Raw genomic sequence first — 23,927 nt, 5'->3', positions numbered from 1 at the left:
TCCCTAGGAATTCCCTCTCAGGCACAGATATGAATGTCCCCTCTTCCCTAGGAAATAGTTTCCTCAGGATCCTAGCCACTGCACTGTATATCCTGCAGCCAGCAGCCCCTTGTCCCAGGCAGCAATACTCAAGTGCTCTCCCTTCATTATTTGGAAGGGCTTAGGGAACGACCCAGAGGGTGCTGACTTCCTTGGTTGTTTTTTCTGTTCTATAGGCACATGTAGGGAGTCTGTCCCCTTAAGTGGGGTTTGGCTTCTTTAAAACTTTTTAAAAGTAGCCAAGATATTACCCATGGAACATCTCAAATTGAAGCATCTGTGTTAGTACCCAGAAGCCTTCAAAGATTTCCCACCAGGAACGTGCTGAAATTTTACCAAAGCAGCCCAACCAGGATACATTCCATGCCTATGTGAAAGGTTTTATTACTCTTGTCTTACAGAGAACACCTAGACTTTAGGGGAAATAGAGAAACAAGTGCAAAGTCTCCTAACCAGTCAGTGGCATGGTCAGGACTTGAAATGGATGTGTTGGATTTCCAAACCCATGATTTTGAGCATTATATCCAGCCACCATCCTATTGACATACCTTCCTCCTTCCCCAGGTTGCACTGATTTGCAATGTCTGTCTTCCCTCTAGGCGGTAAGGCTGGTATTATGTCTCCTGCATGTATTGAGTGATGACACGGTGTTTGCTGAAAGCATAAATGCCCCAGCACTGTGCTGGGTACTGGTGGTAGAGTTATTGATGGGATGAACCATGAAATGCAGTTCTTGCCTCCTGGAATTGAGGTCTAGAATGGAGAGGATCATCTCATGCTGAAATCACAAGCTGTGGCAAGTGCTTCAAAGGGTGCTAGGGATGATATCAGTCAGGGAGCACAGTCTTGTCTTGGGCAGGGAGGAGTCAAGCACGGAGAGGCATTCAAAAGATACCTGGAGGATGGTGACCAGAGAGCATCTCTGAGATTTGAGTCACCAGAAACCTTTCTACTTTTGTCTTGCTGCCTGCTCAGTTCCGTCTTGGTGCTTACCTGAGCTCCTTGGCCAGTAATGGAGTCAGATTGGTCTTGACCATCTTATCTCAGGAAAAAATGTGAATCACTCTCAAAAGCCTCTGCTTTTCCATTCCTCCTCTTGATCAGGTGCAGTCATGGAAGTGTCTTTCAAACCCACAGTGATGGGCCATCCCTTTGCTATGCTCTCTGCTGCCTGTTCTTCCTAGACATTGACTTTTGTCCCTCCATGCGGCACTTCCAGCTCCCTCCGTAGTGGTGTGACAGTCGAATGGGGGCTTGATATTTTCTCAACTCCTGGAAATACGCAGGCAATTTTGACTACTCATTTCTGGGAAAGTAAGGGAAATGTTTCTATTTGCTTTTAATGATCCTGAGAGATGCTGATAACTTGCACTGATTGAGTGCCTGTCTTAATTCTCACAAAACCCAGTGATCCTACCTCCATTTTACAGATTAGCACACTGAGGTGCATAAAGTTAGCTTGTCAAGGTCACTGCCAAGCAGCCGCACCGGCAGGTCTTCTAGTGAGTTCTTGTGCTCCACTTCAAAAGTATCTGGGCTCGAGGAGAAAGGTTTCCAAGGGGCAGTACCTCAAGCCTTTAAAACCTGAGGCTTAGTGGGAGTGAGGGTCATGCCATCTTACCTTTGTGTGTGTGTGTGCGCGCACGTGTGTGTGTGTGTGTGATGAGTGAACAAGTCTTCTGCTAAGTGTGGATTCCACTAACCAGTGATAAAAGGGCAGGTCCTTACTAGTGGACTCACTCACCCCCCTGCCCAACACCTTCAGCTTTAAAAATTCATCCCAAAGTTGCTGTATAATTACAGTTTCCATCACCAACATTCAATTCTATTTTTCTGGAAAGTTTCCCTGTATAGGCTTTTCCTGCTATCAACTTGGGAATTAGTCACCCGCATTAGAGGCATCACTTAGAGGGTAAACTCAAATTGGTCGTTATTCCCTGAAAAAAAAAAAAAGAACTTTTATATTTTCACCGGCTCCTGCAAAGTGTATTTTAATAGTTTTATTCACTGCAGTCTAACGACTCTAATTTATCCTTGCCCTTCAGGTGCTGGAGCTTTTGGTTCTCTGCACCATTATCCTACTGCACTCAGGCGTGGGGAATGGAAAAGAAAAATGGGTGTTTCTTGTGCTTTGATGGAGTCTCTAAGGATCCAAATTAGTCATTTCCCAGGATATTAAGAATTCCGTCCATCATCTCCCGCGGCCTTTCAGAGCTCCCTGAACATAAGGAGGCCCATTCTTGATGGATTCAGGCTTCCTGCTTTCTGCCCCCATTCCCCCTCACCAAGAAATGCAATCAAGAATTCAATGAAATTCCTGCATCAGTCATCTGCTTTCTCAAAGCTTCCTCTGGAGACTGCTGTGGAGTCTTTCTCGTTTTTCCTTCTGCTCCTAAACCCTTTCAAGGATTGGAGCTGGAGTTGAAGCGCCGACAGCCCCTCCCTTGCTCTGAATTTGCTTCTCCCGCAGCTGGGCGCGCTGTCAGGAAGAATGCCCGACGTAAACCTGCCTGTTCTGTGGTTTGTCGTAGAGCTGGTGATGCTCCTGGAATGGTGGTCCGGCACAGAATGCACGCTCTACACCGACCCCCGAGACTACCCCAGGTACGGGAAGGAGAACGCCATTGTGGTTCTCAACCACAAGTTTGAGATCGACTTTCTCTGTGGTTGGAGCTTGTCTGAACGCTTCGGCGTCTTAGGGGTAAGTCGTGTTCCCATCGCCCGCGCCGTGGGTTTCCCTTATTCCAGACCGTCAGGTGCCTTTTCACGCTCATTTATTCAGATTTTGTAGAAGCATCAGTACATTGCTACTTGATGAAATGTTCTTTTTTTTTGTTTTCACAGTGCAAGAATGCAAAGTTTATTTTCTTAAATAAAATACTATATTCAGAGCAATGCGAATAATTATTACAACCGTTAAAATGTTACATTTAACAACAAAAATTTCGAAAGTTTCAACAAGAGCGTGGCTTAGAGTAGTCACACCGTAATGCAATGCATTTGTAAAAAGATGTCAAAATAAACAGGATCTGTTTGATGGAATGTTCTTAACCAACAACTTTGTTTGTCCTTGAAATTGGGATGAACTTCTGAGCAGTAATAATAATGTTGTCCAACCATTACTAGGTGCCACACGGTTTTCATGTAGTTTTTTTCTAATCCTTAAAGAAACATTTATGAGCCCCCTTTTGTTAAACTAAGTTATTAAGAGTTTAAATGCTTTTCTCACAGTCAAACAGCTATTAATTAGATTTGCATTTGAACTCATGTCCAGTTTGATTCTTGTCATGCTCTTCTCCTTCCCTAATGAGTACATTCTGGAATTTAGAATTAAATATGACATTCTGTTTTTCTCCAACTAGTTTGACTTCTTATATGTAGCTTGCAAGCCTTTAGAAGGGGTCTCAATTTTTGTTTTTGTCATCTCTAACAAGTACAGGTGTTTACTGGTTGATCTTATGTCAGATGCTGAAAGTCCAAAGTCCCCGATTATACTCAGGTATTCCAATGAGAGTATTGGCCCAGGGCTAGGAAAGGCCATGATGGTTTGCACCAGAAGGTAGAAGTACCAGTCAGGGTTCATCAGAGAAAGAGAACCAACAAGATATATGCATGCTTAAAATATATATATAGAGAGAGAAAGAAATTTATTCAAGGAATTGGCTCATGTGATTATGGGGACTGTCAAGTCCCAAATCCATAGGGCAAGCAACAGGCTGGAAATTCTGCCAAGATTTGATATTGAAGTACTGAGTCCAAAATCTGTAGGGAAGGTCAGCAGGTTGGAAACCCACAGAGCAGTAGAAGATGTAGTCTTGTGGCAGAATTTCTTCTTTTTCTGAAAACCTCAGTTCTTTGCTCTTAAGAATTCCAATTGATTGGATGAGGCCCACCCACATTTTGGAAGGTGATATAAGTCAATTGATCTTAGATGCTCATCACATCTACAGAATACCTTCACAGCAGCATCTAGTTTTGTAGTTTTATTCTCTCTGAGAGATTACCCCTTAAAGTATCATACCACGCCGTGCACTCCAGCGATTCATGATAAGGCTGTCCTGTTTTTGGAGAAAGGGTACATGGTGCCCTTTCATCTTGACAATTAGTGTAACATTAGTTTTACTACTTTACAATTAGACTTTCTGACATGCCAACTTCTTCTGGAACCACTGGTTGTCAAAGTGTGGTTTAGAGGGAGCAGGAATTTTCCAGGGCTTTCCAACTGGCTTTTGGAGCATTCATGTTACAGTGAGAAAACATTTGTAATTTATGGGGCAGGAGTCCCAGTAGTCTAGCTCAACGTCTGTTGGATGATCCTTAAAGAGATCATCATGTTGAGTGAAATAAGCCAGATGTGAAGGGACAAATGTTGTATTATCTCACTGACATGAAATAATTTGAATATGCAAATTAATAGAGTCATAAATTAGGACACAGGTTACCTGTGGCAAGAGCTGGGGAGAGGAATGGAGAGCACTAACTATCAAGGTGATAATGGTAGCACAGCATTGTGGATGTCATTAACGCCCCTGAATTGTATACTTGAAAGTGGTTGACATGGGAAATTTTAAATTGCACTATGGTATTACAATAATATAAAAAACTACTGGACTTGGACTCCCTTTCCAATTCCCCTCTCCCCCTTGGTAATGTATGATCATGAATAATAATACCAGCTACTTGCTCTGCATGACTCTCAGGGGTCATTCTCCTTAATTTTGCTATTTCCAATTCTTATGATATCCACATTTGATAGATAAACTCCTAGAGCCTTCATTTGATTCAATAATTTGCCCAAGACAGCACCAAGCTGTTGAACTGAAAGCTATTAAACAGGCCGGCTCAGCCGACAGCACAGAGATTCCCTCTCTGCACCCACACCGAGGTGATTTGGAGCTGTCTATGCCCTGGAAAAACGTGTTCCTGGACCTAATCCGTGCCTGTGCGCCCACTGTAAGTGGGACCTTGAGATAAGGCTACTCCTGTTATACTGTGTCACACCTCATTCACATTGGGTCTTAATCCTATCATGGGAGTCCTTTATAAGCCGAATGAAATTCAGATAGAGAGAAAGCCATAGGAGGCATGAAATTCAATGGAACCCAGAGGAGAACGGAGCCAGGAGATGCTGCCGTGAGACAGAAGAGTCCAGCACCAAGGCCAGCAGCCAGCCCCAGAGTGCCAAGGAAGGGAAGAAAGCATCACCTTGATGAGTCCTTGATTTGGACTTTCTTTTAGCCTCAATACCATGAGCCAATAAATCCCATTGTTTAACCAGACCCATTGCATGGTATTTGCTCGAGCAGCCTAGGAACCTGATAAAACAACCCCCAGCCTTATGTCTCAAAAAAGGATTTCAGATATTACTAAAAAAATAACTAATGTTGCGTGTATGGGGGTGTAACTGGGATTCAAAGCCACCACTCTTTCCCCCAGAAGGTGTTGTGGAAGAAGCACCAGGAGTACAAATCTGCTCCAGAAACTGCCTGGTCTCAGCATCTGATGATGGCCAGGACCAACTGCTGATGGGCATCAGGCCTCCAAAATCCTGCCCAGCTTGTGCTCTGCACAGGGTTCCTTCCAAAGGGTGGAATTTGTCAGCACTTTCCCCAGGTCGGGGATGGACCAGGCTGGAACGATCAAAGCAGGGAAGCTAACAGAGAGCTCAGAGAAGTTCCTGGATAATCCAGACCCAGACAGACACAAGGTGACAGACTCAAACATATGGAAAAGGTGAACCTGGCAGTATACACGGAGCAGAGGTAACATGGCCAGAGAGAGGGGGAGAAACCAAGTGATAGCTCCAGCTCTGGACCACTTAGGGCCTTATGTCCAAAGACTTTGCAGTCTGTGCTTCTTCTGCAAAGCACATGTTGTAAGTGCGCCATTGAGCTGAAAGTTATTTCTCGCAATGCCAGCTCAACCTACAGCACAGATTTCACATCCCCAGCCTATATTTCTTGCATGGATATCATGTTTGTAGGATTTCCTTTATTATCATTAAATAAAAAGCAAATACTGTTGAGTGCAAAAGAGGTGTGAACCTTCCCATTTATTTTGGAGAATGCTTTCATTCCTTCTGGAGATGAAATAGGCAGGTCTCCAAACGTTACCAGAATGATACAGCGCCTGTCCTCATGGAATTTGGCCAGCCCCTGCTAAGTGAGGCTCTAGGTTTTTCTAGATCCCTGCTGAAGTGCTTCCTTGAGCCTGACTTCCCGTCAGAGTTGGAGGGTGGGGAAGGTGAACAGGAAGGTGAGTCACTTTCCCCCTTTTTCCAAACACCGGAGAAACATCCATTGTAGTTGCTGTGCACGCTAAAGAAGCAGAGCGCTGCAGAGAGGGGGCCTGATTCATTCCATGTATGTGGAGAGAGGATTAGGGGAGTGTGTTAGTTAGATTCAGTTGTCAACTTGGCCAGGTGAGCATACCTATTTCTGTTGCTGCGGACACAAGCCAATGGTACATGAACCTCATCTGTTGCTAATTACATCTGCAGTCAGCTAGGAGGCGTGTCTGCTGCAATGAGTGATGTTTGACTTAATTGGCTGGTGCTTAAATGAGAGTGCGCGATGTAGCACAGCCTAAGCAGCTCAGCATTCCTCATCTCAGCACTCGCAGCTCAGCCCAGGCCTTTGGAGATGCAGAAAGAAGTCACCCTGGGGAAAGTTGTTGGAACCCAGCGGCCTGGAGAGAAGACCAGCAGAGACCATCCTGTGCCTTCCACGTAAGAAAGAACCTCGGTGGAAAGTTAGCTGCCTTTCCTCTGAAGAACCAACAAAATAAATCCCCTTTTATTAAAAGCCAATCTGTCTCTGGTGTGTTGCATTCTGGCAACTAGCAAACTAGAACAGGGAGGGAGTCCAGAACCTCTGTGGGGCAGCTGGGCCAACCCAGGTAGAAGCTGCCAGGCCATGTTCTCCCAGGGAAAGGGTCTCCCTAGGTAGCAGGAAACAATTCTGCTGTCTGTGCACAACCCCTCCAGGAGCTGCGGTCCATGAGGTCGGTGGTTATGGGGCGTCAGAGGAGATCATTGGCCTTCTTCCAAACTGACCAATTAATTTCTACTACCTTTGAAAATAGAAGAAACAGCATGTTATTATACTAATTTTCAGTGTATCTTTTGCCTAAAATGATCTTCGAACGTGCACACAGCTTAACCATCTTCTTTTTCAAATAAAACATGGTGATGAGATCCTTCTGGAGTCTTAGGATTTTGCTTTTCAAAGAACAAGAGGGAAAAAAGAAAGTTTCTGAACAGGCATTTCTCCATCTTCATGTCTAACAGCCCAGGGGGGAATGAGTTTAAATGGAAGTAAATGAAATTTGCAGAAATTCCTGAGAGTAGGGTTATTAAATGTGAAATTGGGTTTGGGTGGAAAGTTGTGAGATTCCCTTTTCTGTTTGAAAAAAAAAAAAAGAGGCTTTCAACCTTCTGAAAATTTCCCAAGGTCCAGTGTGGTCAAGTGTATTTCCAGTGGCCTTTCTCAGAGCGCTTGGGCTCCCTCGGAGGTGGCAGGTCACTGGTGCTTGAGAGATGCACAGACTGTCTTGCTGTGACGGGTGAGTGTGAGCTATGGGCTGTTTGCAGTGCGTGCGACTGAAGTGTGAATAAACTTGCTAGGGAAATGCAATGGATCAGGTCCCCATTTAATTATCTTTCCACCCCTTCATATTATCTGTGGAAGAATTGTGACTTGGAGATTGGTTTTCTTTCTTCTCTCTCTTTCTTTTAAATGATTTATTTAAAAATCCCATCTGATTGTACGTCTTAGGTTTTCTCAGGTCTCAATGCAGCAGTGGTACATAATTCCACAAATGAGTGGAATGAGGTAGTTAAAAGAACAAGGGTCTGTTATATATAAGTACACAGATATGCACTTATATATAAGTTTAGAGAACATGGCTAATTGGTCTTTTAGGATTGATAATTAATTGGGGCTTTTCATTATTTGTGATAAATAATCATGGTTAAGACACATGACATGGAAATAAATACTGCCTGCTCCAAATGATAAAATCAATTATTCCAGGGCAGAAAACTGACCTTGAAACCGTGGTCTCTTCCTGAGAGAAACTGGCGCCTCTTTTGCGAGAGGGTTAATTCTGAGATCAACTGAAATGTTGGCTTACAGATCTTTAAAGGACCTGTGTAGATCAGTGATCTATTGAAGCTCAGAATGTAGCAGCTTAAAACAAAACAGCAAATGGATTATCCCAGTTTCTGTCGTTCAGAAATCCAAGTGCAGCTCAGCCAGGATGTTCTGGCTTGGCTTGGGGTCTCTTATGAGTGGTCAGCTAAGCTGTCAGCCAGGCAGTGGACTTGTTTGAAGGCTTGCCTTGTGGGGTGCTCACCTTGTGGCGTGCTCGCTTTGTGGGGTGCTCGCCTGTGGGGTGATCTCTCCATTCATGTGTTTGTGGCAATCCCCAGTTCCTCGGCCTAGGGCTTGCCCAGGACATGGCAGCAGCTTCCCCGAGGTGAGAGCACAGCTAGGGGAGGCAGGGCTCTCTGAGAACAGAACCAACAGGACGTGTGTGTGTAAATGTGATTTATTATAAGGAATTGGCTCACACAATTATTGTAGAGGCTGGCAAGTTCAAATAGGCAGGTTGGAGGCTGGCAATTCCAGGACAAGCAATGTCTGTAGGGGAAGTTTGGGAGCGGTGGAAGATTCAGTCTTTAGACAGAATCTCTTCTTGAAATCCTCAGTTTTGGGTTTTGAGGCCTCCAACTGATCAATGAGGGTCATCTTCTTTACTTAAAATCAACTGATTGCAGATGCTCATTCCATCTGCCAAGTACCTCCACGGGAATGGCCAGGCCAGCATTTGACCAAACGACTGGACACCAGAACCCAGCCAAGGTGGCCCATAAATGAACCATCCCCGTGAGATAGGAGCCATAACCTAGTGGGAGTGACATCCCACCACCTCCATCATGTTCTGTTTGTTAGAAATGAGTCAGGAAGCCCAGCCCAGACTCCAGCGAAGGCGACACTATACAAGGCCACGAAAACCAGCAGGCCAGGTGTCTTAGAGGCTCCCTCCAAGCTCTTCACAACCTGAGACTTGGAGAAATTCACATTGTTCATTTAGAAGATGGTATTTAGAGGCTATAGCCCTGCTCGGTCCAGAGGATACAGCTCAGCTCAGTCTAAAAACAGATGGAATTTTTGTTGTATTTCTTTGGACAGGGAAAAGCAGTAAGAGGAAAGAAGTATTATACCTAAGAAGAGGCTATTCTATTTGATGGCATCACAGAGTTCTGAACTGCCTTTTAAACCTAGGGTTTTTAGTCGATGATGATGAAAGCAGATGATATATTTCTAAAATATTTATCCAACAAATGTTTATTGTGTATAATTTCTATAGAGGGTAGATGGAGATATAAAGACATTGAAAAATATAGTCCTTGTTTTCAAGGACTTTATACTCTGTGAAGAGAGGTAAAGAATGGACAGCCATGCCTGCCAGACAAGGCAGGGGGTTAGAGAGGCTACATATAGGGTGTGGAGGGTTTTCACCCAGGCCATGGGGGCGTGGTGGGTGGGGGCACTAGCCAACATGCTTATCCCCATGCCACTCGGTGCTGCAACTGTCTGAACGTCGCCATTGTGTCTGGGTGTCTTCGTTCACCAAGGCTGTTGTGACAAGCACCACGTAGGGGGTTGGCTTCACACAGTAATTTAGTGGCTCACAGTTTTGGAGGCTGGAAGTCCAAAATCAGGCATGCTTTCTCTCCGAAGTCCATAGCATTCGGGTGCTACTTTGCCATAGTCCTTGGGGTTCCTTGACTCCATCCTCACCTCCCATCACATAGCTATCTCCTGCTTGTGTCTGCTCTTCTGGTTTTCACTGACATCCTTGCGGATGTCTTTTTATAAGTCCTCCAGTAATGCAGAAGAAGTTTCACCCTGTTTCAGTTGGGCCACATGTAAATAGGACCTTAGAGGATACTTGTGTACACCAGAAAAAAAAAATTCTTATCTTAATACATTCCTGTGGGTATGAATCCATCATTAATAGGACCTTTTGAAGGCATTTTTAGTTAAGGTATGACCCAAATGAATGAGATCAGGCCTTAGTCCTGTTACTGGAGACATTCAGAAGAGAGAGCCACATGCAGATGCAAAAAGCTGGAAGTCAAAGAAAGCCAGAAAAGACAGGAGGGGATGCCACCATGTGATGGGAGAGCCGAAGAACGCAAGGATCACCGGCAGCCAGCCCCAGAACAGCACAGGCTTTGGGGAGAAAGCTCTACCTTGCTAATCTCTTGACTTTGGATTTCTCAGAGCCTCAAAATTGTGAGCCACTAAATTCTTGTTGTTAAGCCAACCCATTGTGTGGTGTTTGTCACAGCAGCATGGAACGAAGACAACCTTCCCCACAGACTAATAATACATCTTCGCAGGGTCCTGTTTACATATGGGTTCACACTACAGGAACATGAATTAATATTAAAAACATGTCTTTTTTTATGGGCACATGATTTCATCTATTAATGCACCACAGTGCTAACTTTATTTTGCTGGAGAGGTCCTAGAAAGTCCCAGAGGATGAGCCAAAGCCACTGTGGCAAAGGTGGAGACATCAGGAGGGATATTTGGTCAGTTCTGTCTACCAACCTGTAGGGAAGAATTTCTATAATTTACAAATGGCATAATATTTTGGTACTTACAGCCCTGGGGGAGAGAAAGAAACCTTCCTTCCAAAAGTGCCAACATTGGAACAAGGTTTTGAAGAATGGGCTCTATATTGGGAGGGGATGGGATTTCTTGGTTAAGGGGGAAATTATGAGGCAAGGGATAGATTTATGAAACAGGAAGTAGGAACTGCCAGGCTAGATAGCAGGAATATCATGAATGATGTGCCCAGCCAAAGGGGTGGGGGGCCAGGCACAGCTGAGAATTCTCGCCTGCCATGCTGGACATTCCAGGACCATGCACCCCCTCCCCAAAGAAAGGAGGTGGGGGACAATTTGCTGTGGTCCTGGGCCATTTTGACAGACTTTTCTCTGTTAAGTCATGGCCAAGGGTACAGACCAGCCTCCCTCACAGCCTCTCTCACTGGCTTCTGGCTCTGTATTTAAAGATCACCCTGGTGTGATTTTGAACTTGCTGAACCAAATCAGGAAGAAGGGTCTTCTTGGTGGATACTGCTGTCTGAGCTGTACTTGCCTGAACAGAGGAAGTCACCTGTGTAACTGATGGGAAAGCATTTCACAGATGTCAGAAAACCCCAGAAATTCACTCAGAAGTTGAAATGAGAACTGAATCTAAATTTTTGGTGTTTTGATTTGATTTTGCCAAGACATTTCTCATCATTAATAAGTCTGTTTCTTTCCATGAGAGATCACACATATTTGAAAGTCAACATTTATAACCTTTTTAACTAAATTTTTTCTGCAGGAAAAATATCACTGCAGATTTGCCTATAAAGGCAAAGAGAATGGTAATTCCTATAAACCTCTGTCAAATATAACAGTCCCCCGAATTGCAGATTTACTGTGTTTTTTTCCCTTGAACATCTAAAATTTAGCAAAAAAGGTCTAGGTCTGTGCTCAGATATCAAGAACAATTATTTCTTTTTCCCTGTATCTACTCCAGAACAATTCCCCAATAAGGGAGGGAGAGAAGGGGAACAGAGAATATCAGGAGAGAGATAGAGGTTGTGATGGAGGGGGGAAATGATGACAAATGAACATATGAAATGATGCTCAACATCACATGTCATTAGGGAGTTACAAATTAAAGTAACAATGAGATAACGCTTACCCTTACTAGAATGGCTAAAATCCAAAACCCTGACAAAAGCAACTGTTGGCAAGGATGTGGAAGTGGAGAAGCGGGAACTCATTCATTGCTGGTGCAAATGCAAAATGGTACAGTCACTTTGGAAGACAGTTTGGTAATTTCTTACGAAGTTAAACATAGGCTCACCACAGCATCCCACAATCATGTTCTTAAGTCTATACCCAAATTAGTTGAAAACCAATCCGCATGAAAACGTGCGTATGAATGTTTATGGTGGTTCTATTTATAATTGCCAAAAGTTGGAAGTAACCAAGATGTCCCTCAATTGGTGAATGAATAAACAGACCATGGTGCATCCGTACAAAAGAATAGTATTCAGCCATTGAAATCTATAAGCTATTGAACCATGAAAAGACAAGAAGGAGCATTAAATGCATGTTTCTAAGTGAAAAAAAGTCAGTATGAAAAAGCCACAGACTATATGCTTCCAACTGTATGACACTCTTCAAAAGGCAAACTTACAGAGCAGTGAAAAGATCAAGGGTTGCCGGAGGTTGGGGTGAGAAGGTAGAGATAACCAGGTGAAGTACAGGGCATTTTTAATGCAGTGAAATTATTCTGTATGATAGAGGAATTTTGAATACATGGAAATACACATTTGTCAAAAACCACTGAACAGTACAACACAGAGAGTGAACCCTTCTGTAAACTATGACCTTCAGTAAATAATAATATGTTGATATCAGTTCATCCGTTGTAACAAATGGACCACACTAATGCAAGATGTTAATCTTGTCCCCAAGGGGACATGGGTTGGGGTGATGGGGAAGAATGGAGTATATGGGATCTGATCTTCTGTATCATTTTTCTGCAAACCCAAAACTGCCTAAAAATAAAGCCTTAAAATTAAACAAAACAAAGCATAAGGACGGCTTTGGAGCCACACAGATGTGGCTTTGAATCGTGGCACCTGCATGGCCTTGGTGAGATGGCTGACTTTCCTGAACTGCAGTAAATAATTCCCCTTCTGTGGCATTACAGGGGTTAAATAAAAAGCTCCAAAACACCTAGCTCAAATGCCTACTTCAAAATGAATCTGCCAGCATTACCAGTTTCCTTGACCCCCACTGGCTCCCCTTCATGGCATGTTTTCTTATTATGGAAAGTAGGGTGAGGTAGAGGAGAGAGGAGAGAACTACCCTTAGATTAAATGGGATTTAGGAAGTCATTTGGTACCCGATTCTTGAGTGATTGAAGTTTCAGATTGTTTTTATGCAATGTAAGACATTGTGACATTAGGCTTTACTGCAGTTTCTTCATATATGCTTTCATGTAGGTGAAAGGAAATGAGGGGTTTCTAGGTGTGGAGAAGTGTTTTTTTGCCTTCGTTTTCTGCAGGTTTTGTGGGTTGTCGGGGTGGCTCTGCACTGGGCATGTAGAAAAGGGGGCCTCCATCACCACTGGGTAATCAGCAGTGGGCAAGGATGTCCCCTTTGCCCCTAGTCATTTGCCAGTTTAGGACGGCATGCTGGGCCTTAGCGTGCCACAGGTAAGGAATGTGGGAAACCGAGCAGCCAGGTGAGTCATCGGTCCGAGAAAGAAGTCAGTGCAATCAGACGCCCCTGCAGTTCAGATCCTGGAAATGTCAGTGTGCATTTTTCGTTTTGATTAAGTGCAGTCAGCAGTTAGACATACCCACATCTTCTTCCCTTATCAAAAGGAATCCCATGGCAGGGTCTTTACTAAGCCAAAGTCTGGTCACAGCGGCCATTTGAAAATCCAGGTTTGCTTAAAGCAGTAATTGCTTCTGGGCTTCTGACACCTCTTCATACAGCTCTCGGCAAATAGCACCGCCTGCGATGTTTGCTCTGGGAACTGACTGCCATCCCTTCTTTAATAGCTGTCCTCTTTCCCACACCCTTCTCCTCCCCTGCAGAACCCCGATAAGTTCCTGCAACTGTCTGTCAAATGCCTGTTGGCTGTAAAGAGCTTGTAATGTCTTCTTGTCTGTCCTCGCATCCACCCAGGTCTCAGGCCATCTCAGGAAGAACTCAGGCTGCTCTTTCAGATAGAAACTGGGAAGCGGCTGCGAGGGTATGTGCTCAGGAAGGAGGAGCGTGGAGCATTGTGCCAGGGTCTACATGCCCTGAGTCCACAGAGTGGATCCAGACTTGATCAATATCCTACTGTTCCAACTAGTCCTTTTGTTTGCTCCCCAAGTGCTGTTTCCCCACTCCACATGCAAACCCGAGAACGTTCGGGGGCTTGGGAAGGGAAGGGATATACACTGAGTGGGGGAGGGGTTATGAAGAGCCAAAGAGCATCAGGCATTCTGCTTGACTTTGATACATGATATATGCTTATTTCCAGTTCAAAAGAGACAAATTCTTAAAGAGCACTATTGTTTCATGTTTGTTTTATGCATTTCCACAGTGGCTGTGACTAATTGTAGAACAGTGTTCATTTTGTTGAGAAGAGAGAAAGAAAAGAAAGGAATGCTATGTAATCAGAATTAGGTCAACATTGTATGACCCTAGATGGTACAAATTGAGTCTCACCTTCACACACACATGCAAACACACACACACACACACACATGCACACCTGGCTCATTATCTTCAGCTCCAGTCTTGTGTTCCTGCATTGTAAGAGAACTAGCAACATCCATTTGAGAGACATCCTCATATCCCATGCTATCCTTTCTTGCACACGCCTCTCTTTTGCTAGTCAGCATGTCTGTTCAACTACTTATTTGCAGAATTTAACACTGAAATACTTAGTTCCAGGTTTCATTCCACTAGACTTTGAGCACCTCAAGACCATGCATAATCATATCCGTCCTTGTATTCCCAACACTTGGCACCATGCCTGGCATTGGTGCTTAATAAATACCTGTTGCATGGACAGAACCATTTTGAGATTAAAGATGCTGTGATGGTTTGAATCTATTGTGTACTCCAGAAAAGCCCTGTCCTTTAATCCTCATTCAGTATTGCTGGGTGGGAGCTTTTTGATGGTTTCCATGGAGATATGACCCACCCAATTGTGGGTGGAAACTTTTGATTAGATGGTTTCCATGGAGATGTGTCTCCACCCATTCAAGGTGGAGTTGCTTACTGGAGCCCTTTAAGAGGGAACCATTTTGGAAAAGCTTTAGAGTCAACAGAATTGACAGAGCCAACAGAATGTACAGAGCCCTGGGGAAGCCATTGAAGATTCCTGCAGAGAAAACTAGCAGACTTCGCCATATGCCTTTCCAGCTGAGAGAGAAACCCTGAACATTATCGGCCTTGTTGGACCAAGGTAGCTTTTCCTGGATGCCTTAACTTGAACATTTTCATAGCCTTGCCTTAATTTGGACATTTTCACAGCCTTAGAACTGTAAACTTGCAACTTAATAAATTCCCCTTTTTAAAAGCCATTCCGTTTCTGGTATATTACTTTCCTGCAGCTTGCAAACTAGAACAGATGCCAATCAGATGCATCCCCATATCGCATATCAAAATATAGACTGAGCTGTTATTTGTTAATCCTCCATAGTGATTAGGCTAGAAAACTTGGTATCCACCAAATTCAAACATTTGTAACTTGTCTCTACCTCATTGTTGAGAAAACATTTCACAGGGTAGAACCTTCAGATATTTTATATACATGGTAGACATAAATGATCCTGCATGAGCTCAAATGACTAACTGGGCACCATACCCATAAACCTCCAGGAATGGTCTGATGAAAGCCAGGAAAAGGTATTTATGCAAATAACACCTTGACCAGAGCTGCCTTGTGAACTAATCTTAGCCCCTGACGGGATTCTCTGCTTGCCCCTAAGGGGTAGTAAGAGGTGGTGGGGGGCATCCCAGAGACGGGACTTTAAAGGATGCTCCACTGCCAAACAATTCTATAAATCCAGCATCAACACTAATATTCTCATCTTATCAGTTGGTAAAATCATACTGTAGAAAAGCCTTAACTAGAAATGCCTAGTTCCATTCATTTTTCACAACAGAGGCCATGGAACTGAGAGCAGCGAGGTGAGAGCCACAGAACCTCAGTGTTGGAACAGGCCACATTTCAGAGTACTGTTAAAGCAGTTTTTTTCTATCACCACATGGTCTCGGCAAGGGGTTGACCAGCTGGCCGCAGGGCTGACTTCAGGGCCAATAGGATTGGCTGCTCTCCTAAAATTATGAGTCGTCCTACTTATAGACTGCTTAACTACATTCATTTGGCAGCTGTAGTAAGACAAATTCTCTGTCTCACTTGCTCTCGCCCTCGCTGTCTCTAATACCGCCAAAAAGTTTCATAAACCATTTAACTATACAATGTGATGTGATGAGTGCAACTCTCTAGGGTAGCTAGAAAATGGCCAGGAAGTACATTTCAGCCACATGTGTGCTGTCTATGAAGATACTTAGATTTGCTTATTTCTAGGTGGATCTGTTGATAAATTTAATCCATCAGCAAGTCCTGTCAAATCTACCTTCAAAATAAATTCAGAATCAATGACATTTTATATTTTCTTGTGCCTTTTCTCCTAAAGGCATTGCCAGCATTTATAGATACCTTCAATTGGCCTGGAGAATTGTGATATTTACAGTATATTGAATTTTTCTTCTTTGCTTCCTGGAGGACTGTATGTATATTTTGATAGTAATTCCTAGTCTCTTACTCATAAATGAGTTAACTCATGTAAAGCTCCAGGCACAGTGCCTATTAGGAAGCACTTAAATCAATGTCATCTATTGTTATTACTATTATGGTAATTAGATTGAATTAAAAGAGACATTCAGCCACTGTGCTTACTCTGTGATAGTAATATGATGATGATAATAATAATAGCTACACCAGGTAGTCAACTCTGCTTTTTTAGCTGTTTCCATATGTTGCTTTATTAAATTTTTACAGGAACACTATGAGATAAGAACTAGTTTTCTCATAACACAGATGGGGAAATTCAAGGCTCAGGAAGGTGAAGTGTCTTGAACAAGTTCATGGCAGAGCTTGATTAAAACCAGATCTGTTTGGTTCCATAGTGTGGTGAATTGAATTATGCACCCCAATTTGCACAGGTGCTTGGTCTTTATCTGCATTCCTGTGTGTGCGAACACATTGTGAATAAGGTCTCCTGAAGAAGTTGTTTTAGTTTAGATGTGGCCTAACTGAGTATATTTGGGTCTTAATCTGGATTACTGGAAGCCTTATAAGGAAAAAGAAACTGGAAGCTGAAGTGAGAGAGAGCCACAGAGAGGAGTCAGAAGCCAGAAGTCAACAGAACTGGGAGAGAAAGGAGAGAACATTGTGATGTGACAGGAAGGCCAAGGAAACCAAGGATTGCCAGCCAGCATGCTAGCTACCCCAGGAGAAAGCAAGCCTTCTAGCTGAGTTGGACTTCCGATCTCTGAAACCATGAGCCAATAAGTTCTTGTTGTTTAAGCCAGCCTATTGTGTGATGTTTGCAATAGCAGCCTGACAAACTAAGACGCAGCTTTCCACATAATCCTAGTGCTTCTTCTGAGGAAAAGAAAATATATAAAATTTTTCAACTTGGAAGGTAAAAGTTTCCACCCTAATATTGTAGTATATTTCTTCTATCAAGTAAGCATAATTAATAACAAAGCCTAGGCCTAATGACCATGTCCAGATTTTAAGGTCAAAGGATGTATTAATTCAGTATAGAAACAGAAATGTCCTGATGACCCTGTCTTTCATCTGCTACTTTTGATCATCAAAACGAGTGGGCTGTTTTTATTCCAGAGCCTCAGTTATGTTCCAGGAGCACGTGGCTGGCTACATGCTGATGTCAGTCATTCCTAAACAGCGGCATTGTTAGAGGAACACTGTAAAATAGAACAAAAACACAAATTCATTGCAAGAAGAAAGGAAAATATAATGAAATGAAAATCAGTTAAAATCCCACAACCTAGCAATAGCTACTATTGTTTTCCCTTTGTGTTAGTTTTTTCCACATAGTCCTAATCAAGCTCAGATTTGATTCCAGATCTTTTTAATATTTAGCATTATGCTACCAGCATCTTGCCAACCATTAAATAGTCATAGAAACCATATTTATGTGGCTGTAAATCAGGGATTGGCAAACTTTTTCTGTAATGGGCCAGATAGTAAATAGTTTAGTTTTTGTAGGAAATATCTGGTCCCTGTAGCAACTGTTCAACTCATCTATTGTAGCATGAACCAAATTTAGCCTGTGGTTTGCAGATTCTTGTTTGATAGTACTACATATGTTATATGGTTTATACCACATAATTCATCAAACTCTCCATTGTGGGACATTAACACTGTTTTCAATGCTCCAACATGGTGATGGGCATATAAACTCTTGGCCTTGATCTAAGGTTAGCTTACCTTGAATCTATTCTTAGATACATCATTGTCAAAGCTGCCACAGAGTCATCAAGGTCAACCAGTAAGACTCATTTAGATCTTGTGGGATAGAACTATTAATGGCAATGCACCTGAGAGTATTTTCCCCAGCAGATAGTGGTGATCGATGGCGCTGGACCACCTGCTTTCCCAGAACCAGTGGCTGCTACTTTATGGTATATCAGATATATCAACCCCTTCTTGGCTAAAGAACAGATAGTCATTTATAAGTCCTTCAGCATATTGCCACAAATTAATTTTGGGGTGAGTTCAGGAATACGTTATTCTTAAAAATAGCCTTAACCTACCAGGAAGGTTAGGTTTCTAAAAACCACAGGGCAAAAGAAGAAATTTGAATTGAGGAACTTAAACTTGAAGGGGGAGGCCTGGGGGAAAGAACACTGGGGAACTGAGGTCACAAATTAAGAGACTCATCTCATTGTTTGCGCTCATCCTTGGGCAGAGCCCAGCTCTTCTGTCCTCCCCATTCATCACTAGCGTTGAGGGGAACCCAGGAGGTTCTGTGTGAACCACCAAGCTCTACAGCAGGCTCAGGGGAAAAAAGGCCCCTGTGTTCTTAGGCTCATCCTCCCTTTTGCCCACAAATTTTAAGCATCCATTGGTGGATATTGCTGGCAACTATTATTACCTGTGGTGTCCCGATGGTGACTTTTTATCTTACATATTCTTCTTATTCTTAGTAATTGCAATTCTTCTGTAAGGAAGAGATCCCCATATCCCCATTTATTTATTTATTCATTCAAATATTTATAGCAGTTTGTACTCATGAATATTTATTTTATTATAATAGGTTATAATCTAATCATATCATTGTTTATTTTGTTGCTCAATTTTTTCCAGCTTTGGCCATTGGTAGCTCTTTCAAATTGGCTTTTGTGCCCTTTTAACATGCCTCCATGAGCAGTTCTTATTTCATGGCACCAGAAGATGTTTCAGGCTCATCTTGTATTTTCCATACAAGATATTGGCACTACAATCACATGTTCTCCAAGGAGTCCTGGTTCCTTTACCTGGAGGATAGTATTTAGAAGCCAAGATCTGAGTTCTAGGTGGGCTTGTTGGTACAGGGCTCATTTCTCCTCAATTAGCTTAGATAACCGTGTTCTCAATTATATCAATGTTTGTTAACCCATGCAAACATGCATTTCTATAATGATTTTTGTATTAATCTGTGTGTGCTTGTGCCCATCTTACACACACATATATATATACTATAAATTCATTGTGATACCTTGATTTCAATCAAACACAATACTGTTCATCCTACCTTCCCCCTTTCCTTATTTGTAACTTCTTTCTTTGCCTGTGAGAAATGTGGCCCTCATTATCTACAATATATTTACTCACTTACCTAGTCTCAGTATACCCACAGCTTCAGAATTGCTAACCTATAGCCTTGTGAGAAACAAATTCACCAGTTAGGACACAGGATTTGTTTACAACTCTTCTGTCTTGTGCTTTGCAATATCCAGCCAAAATACTGTTTTCCAAATAATTTGTTAGATCTTTTCTTTCCCACCTCTGTCAGTGTAGTTGTGTGATTCATCTGTAATACATTAAGGTTCAGTTGTTTGGGTGGCTATTCCATTTATGGATTCCCCCACATTCTAGTTGATTTTTTCCATGTTATGCTTTAATTCCTTGTCTCTGGCAATTTTATTAGACCCCAGATTCTGAGCTTGGGGAGGCAGGGACTGGGACTGGGTTTCATCCCAGCACCACACACAGTGCCTACTGTGTAAATGAATGAATGACAAGAAGTGTCTGTTCTACCACATAAGGTGGAGTACCTATCTTTTAAAGAAACTTTAAAAATGACATGAGATGGTTGATGGAAGACATGGGGATGCTTTTATACCTCAACCTATGTTCTCCATCTGCTTTGGACTGGGTTTCGGTGAATCTGGATGTTTCTCAATTCTTCAAGAAGATGTGAAACAAAACAACAATGGGCCAACTTTGCAATAGATATGAAATGACTGTAAAAGCTCACATTTTACAAAATGTAAAACACAAGAAGTTCTCATACTCCTGGCAGAAATGTGTTTCATTCATTATGGAAGATGTTTTGTTTTGGTTTCATCTCAAAAGCTGGGAGTAGGGTGGTAATGGAAACAAAAGAAGGCATGAAGTATGGAGGGCATGCCTTGCCGGGAGACACAGGAGGGCTAAGGGAAGGGGTGGAGGGGGCTCCCCCATACAGAGGTGGACACGCAAGTTGGAGGGGGCTCCTACACACAGAGGTGGACACACAAATGGCTCTGCTGGGGGTGACGGGCCCCACAGTCCTGAGGGCAATTTGTGTTTATGCTTTTGAGTGACAGTCGTTTCCTTCTCATTTGTAGCATGAAAAAGAGGGAGAATTCAAGGAGCCAGGATAATAGTTCACCTTTTTCACACTTTAATCCCTTGCTGGAAAGAGAAAAACTAGAAATAGGAACGAATTTCACTAATAATGTGCTGGTTGGCTCCGTCTCCGCTCTCCTTCAGGCCGTGGGTGAGGGGCACAGGAACCCAGAGGGCAGGGACAGACAGTGATCTCCAGCAACAGGGAGGCTGGAGACAGGTGGCCCCCATTGGAGCAGCAGCCGGACATCCCTGGCACTTTCAGGCTTGTCTCCTGGGCTGAGCACACTGCACCTGTTCACGCAGCTGTGTCTGAGGCAGGCAGATGGCACCCGTGTCCTCACCATCTTTCTTTTTATCGGGCAACAAGATCTTTCCCAGGATCTTCGCCATGTCCGTGCCCCCAGCCCAGCTCGCTCTGTGGTGTCCCACTGGCCAGATCTGGGTCACCTGCCCACTTGTGAGCTAATCACGAGGGAGGGGGTGCAATGCTTGGCTTGCTTGATCACATTGTTTGTGGTCCTCTCTCCGTGAACATGAGGCCTTGGGAACAGAATGCAGAGGCAGGAAATGAAAGAGAACGAGCCTGATAGATGTGGGTCTCGTGCTCATTAACTATTGGGTGTGGACTGTGGCCTCACGCACAACCTGGGCTAATTCTCAGCTTCCCCTTGTTTCTAGGCAGTGAGTTGCCCTCTCTACACCTCAGTTTCATCATCTATGATATGAAGTACTGTGCCGCTTTGAAGCTATTATGTACCCCGGAAAACCATGTCCTTAAATCCGCATTCAATATTGTTGGGTGGGAACTTTTTGATTGTTTGCGTGGATATGGGAGCCACCCAATCAGGGGTGGTAACTTTTGATTAGATGGTGTCCTCGGAGATGTGTCTCCACCCATCCAAGGTGGGTTGCTTACTGGAACCCTTTAAGAGGGAACCATTTTGGAGAAAGTTTTAGAGCTGAGACAGCCCACACAGCCAGAGACCTTTGGAGATGCGAAGGAAAACTCCCCCAGGGAAGCCTTATGAAGTGAGGAGAGAAAGCCGGGCACGTGCCTTCCCAGCTCACAGAGGTGTTCTGGACCCACTAGCCTTTCTTGAATCAAAGTGTCTTTCCCTGGATGCCTTAGTTTGGACATTTTCCTGGCCTTAGAACTGTAAACTTGCAACTTATTAAGCCCCCCCTTTTTAAAATCTGTTCTGTTTCTGGTATGTTGCATTTTGGCAGCTTGCAAACTAAAACAAGTACCTAGTCCTATCTGTTTAGAATGAAGTGTAATTTATACAAAACGCACCTGGTAACATGGCAAACATTCAAAAAGTGGTCCTGATCATGATGACATGATTATTATTATCACTCTGGTAAGGGCAGGTGTTGGAATGATTCATGAAATTTGCCAGCCAGGAAATATCCTGCTTTTGCTCATTTCCTTAGCATAGCTTTATGGATCTGGGGCAGTCCGGCGAGAGGGTACACGTGCGAGTCTGGGCCCCCTAAATATCTCGGAGTCTGTATGCACGCAGAAATTTCTCTACCCCCTGGGGCAGGTTTCAGGTTCGCTTTGAGAGCATTTTCGTGCTGGATTTGTGGGGAGAAAATAAAACCCTTCAAGAAAATGGAGATGCTGTACCTGAAAAGTATACGTATTTTTTTCCACCAGGGAAGAAGGTTGTTTTGTTTTTAATGAAAGGGAGCACTCTGCCCCTGTGTGGTGCTGGAACCCGAGAGTCCAAGCTTCCAAGGCCTAACTGGTCAGGCGTTGTCGCCTGGAAACTGTCCCCATCATCCACCGGTTGACCATTCACTGACAGCCATGTCAAGGAGCTTGGCCAATCCTCAAACATTTAAGGGTAAACAATTATAGAACCAAATCCACTAGACAAAAAGCTGTTCTGTTCCCCCCACGTCAGCTGAAAGCCTGGTCTTCTCCAGCCAGGCTTAGGTTGTATAACTCGGCTCACCTGGTGAGCCTAAGCGCTCTACTTCAGAGTCCCCAAAGACTCTGGACCAGGATGAGAGTCTCCAGGTTCCAACTGTCGATGCGCTCAGTTCTTGCATCCTCAGCCAGCCACGGACTTCCCCTAGCAAGGCCCTCAAGCGCCCTTTTCAGCCTCAGGAAATGCACTAACAAGCCCAAGAGGGGGAAGCACCCTAACTTAATCAGATGGTCTGAGGTTAATTCCTGGCTCCACCCAGTTGTAAGAACATCGTTTTGAAATGATGGCTTGCTCTCCTTTTTCTAGTAAGATTTCCATTGGCCAAGGGAGTTGACCGCATTAATGTCACCCACAGATGCCCTGTGCCCCTTCCTCTGTTTCAGGCCTCCAAAGTACTGGCCAAGAAGGAGTTGGCGTATGTCCCGATAATCGGCTGGATGTGGTATTTCATGGAAATGGTCTTCTGCACTCGCAAGTGGGAGGAAGATCGTAAGACAGTCTTGAAGAGCTTGCTGAATCTCCGGGATTACCCTGAGAAATATTTCGTACGTAAGGCAAAGCAGCCGGAGCCACCTCCCTGCCCCGTGCCCACCCCCGGCCCACTCACACCTGTCCAACCCGCGGCATCCTGACATCTTGGCCGACAACCTGGACCAGGCTGGCCTGCCCACACCTTCCCTTTCTTCCTCTGTTCTTCATAAACTTATTGGTTTAGAAGTAAATAGAGTGCACGGGTGGTTCAGCGGTAGCATGCTCGTCTTCCATGCAGGAGACCCGGGTTCGATTCCCAGACCATGCACCCTTCCCCCCAAATGAAAAAGTAAATGGATGCACGCTCGCGCTCTCTCTCTCTCTCTCTCTCTGTCTCTCACACACACACACACACACATTCCTATACCGCCTAACCTCAGCAAATGGTAAGCCCCACATCTACAAAGCTCCTAAGAATTGTGAACACACTGATCATGGGAAAAGTCGAAGGGGGCTGCCCCTGAGAGTTGGGCTGCAGAAGCCCCGGGTCTGAGGCAGTAAGCAGGCGCTGCCCCCGGCCCGGGCCCCGCTCACCCCACCCGTGCTGGCTCCTGGGGGTGGTGTGCGATGCTGCCCCCTGTCCCTTTCAGTTCCTCATTCACTGCGAGGGCACCCGGTTCACGGAGAAGAAGCACCAGATCAGCATGCAGGTGGCCAAAGCCAAGGGTCTGCCTGGCCTCAAGTACCACCTGCTGCCACGCACCAAGGGATTCGCCGTCACCGTGCGGAGTTTGAGAAATGTAGGTAAGGAAAATGCCAGCGTCCTTCCCCTCCTCCTTGCCTAAGCAAGGAGAACAGACCCGCGGCCCTTCCCTGCTGTTAACAGCTTTCCTCCTTGGCAGTGTTTGCCCCATGTGCCAGTCGCTAGGAGAGGCTGCTGAATTAGGGTCTTGGAGGCACTTTGGAGCTGGGAGTG

General features: G+C 44.1%; 1 protein-coding gene across 2 annotated transcripts in view; it reads left to right on the top strand.

The window, feature by feature from the left end:
• The window catches only part of AGPAT4 (1-acylglycerol-3-phosphate O-acyltransferase 4), a 151,214-nt gene that overhangs the window by 113,043 nt on the left and 14,244 nt on the right, over positions 1-23,927 (top strand). For both annotated transcript variants that reach the window (XM_077120794.1, XM_077120795.1), the window contains exons 3-5: positions 2,571-2,740; positions 22,864-23,025; positions 23,602-23,755. In XM_077120794.1, the coding sequence (XP_076976909.1) occupies positions 2,571-2,740; positions 22,864-23,025; positions 23,602-23,755 (486 nt within the window). The remainder of the gene's footprint in view (positions 1-2,570; positions 2,741-22,863; positions 23,026-23,601; positions 23,756-23,927) is intronic.

The sequence above is a fragment of the Tamandua tetradactyla genome, chromosome 11 (assembly GCF_023851605.1).
Source record: "Tamandua tetradactyla isolate mTamTet1 chromosome 11, mTamTet1.pri, whole genome shotgun sequence".
NCBI classification, from domain to species: Eukaryota; Metazoa; Chordata; class Mammalia; order Pilosa; family Myrmecophagidae; genus Tamandua; species Tamandua tetradactyla.
This window is presented reverse-complemented; position numbering and strand designations above follow the sequence as displayed.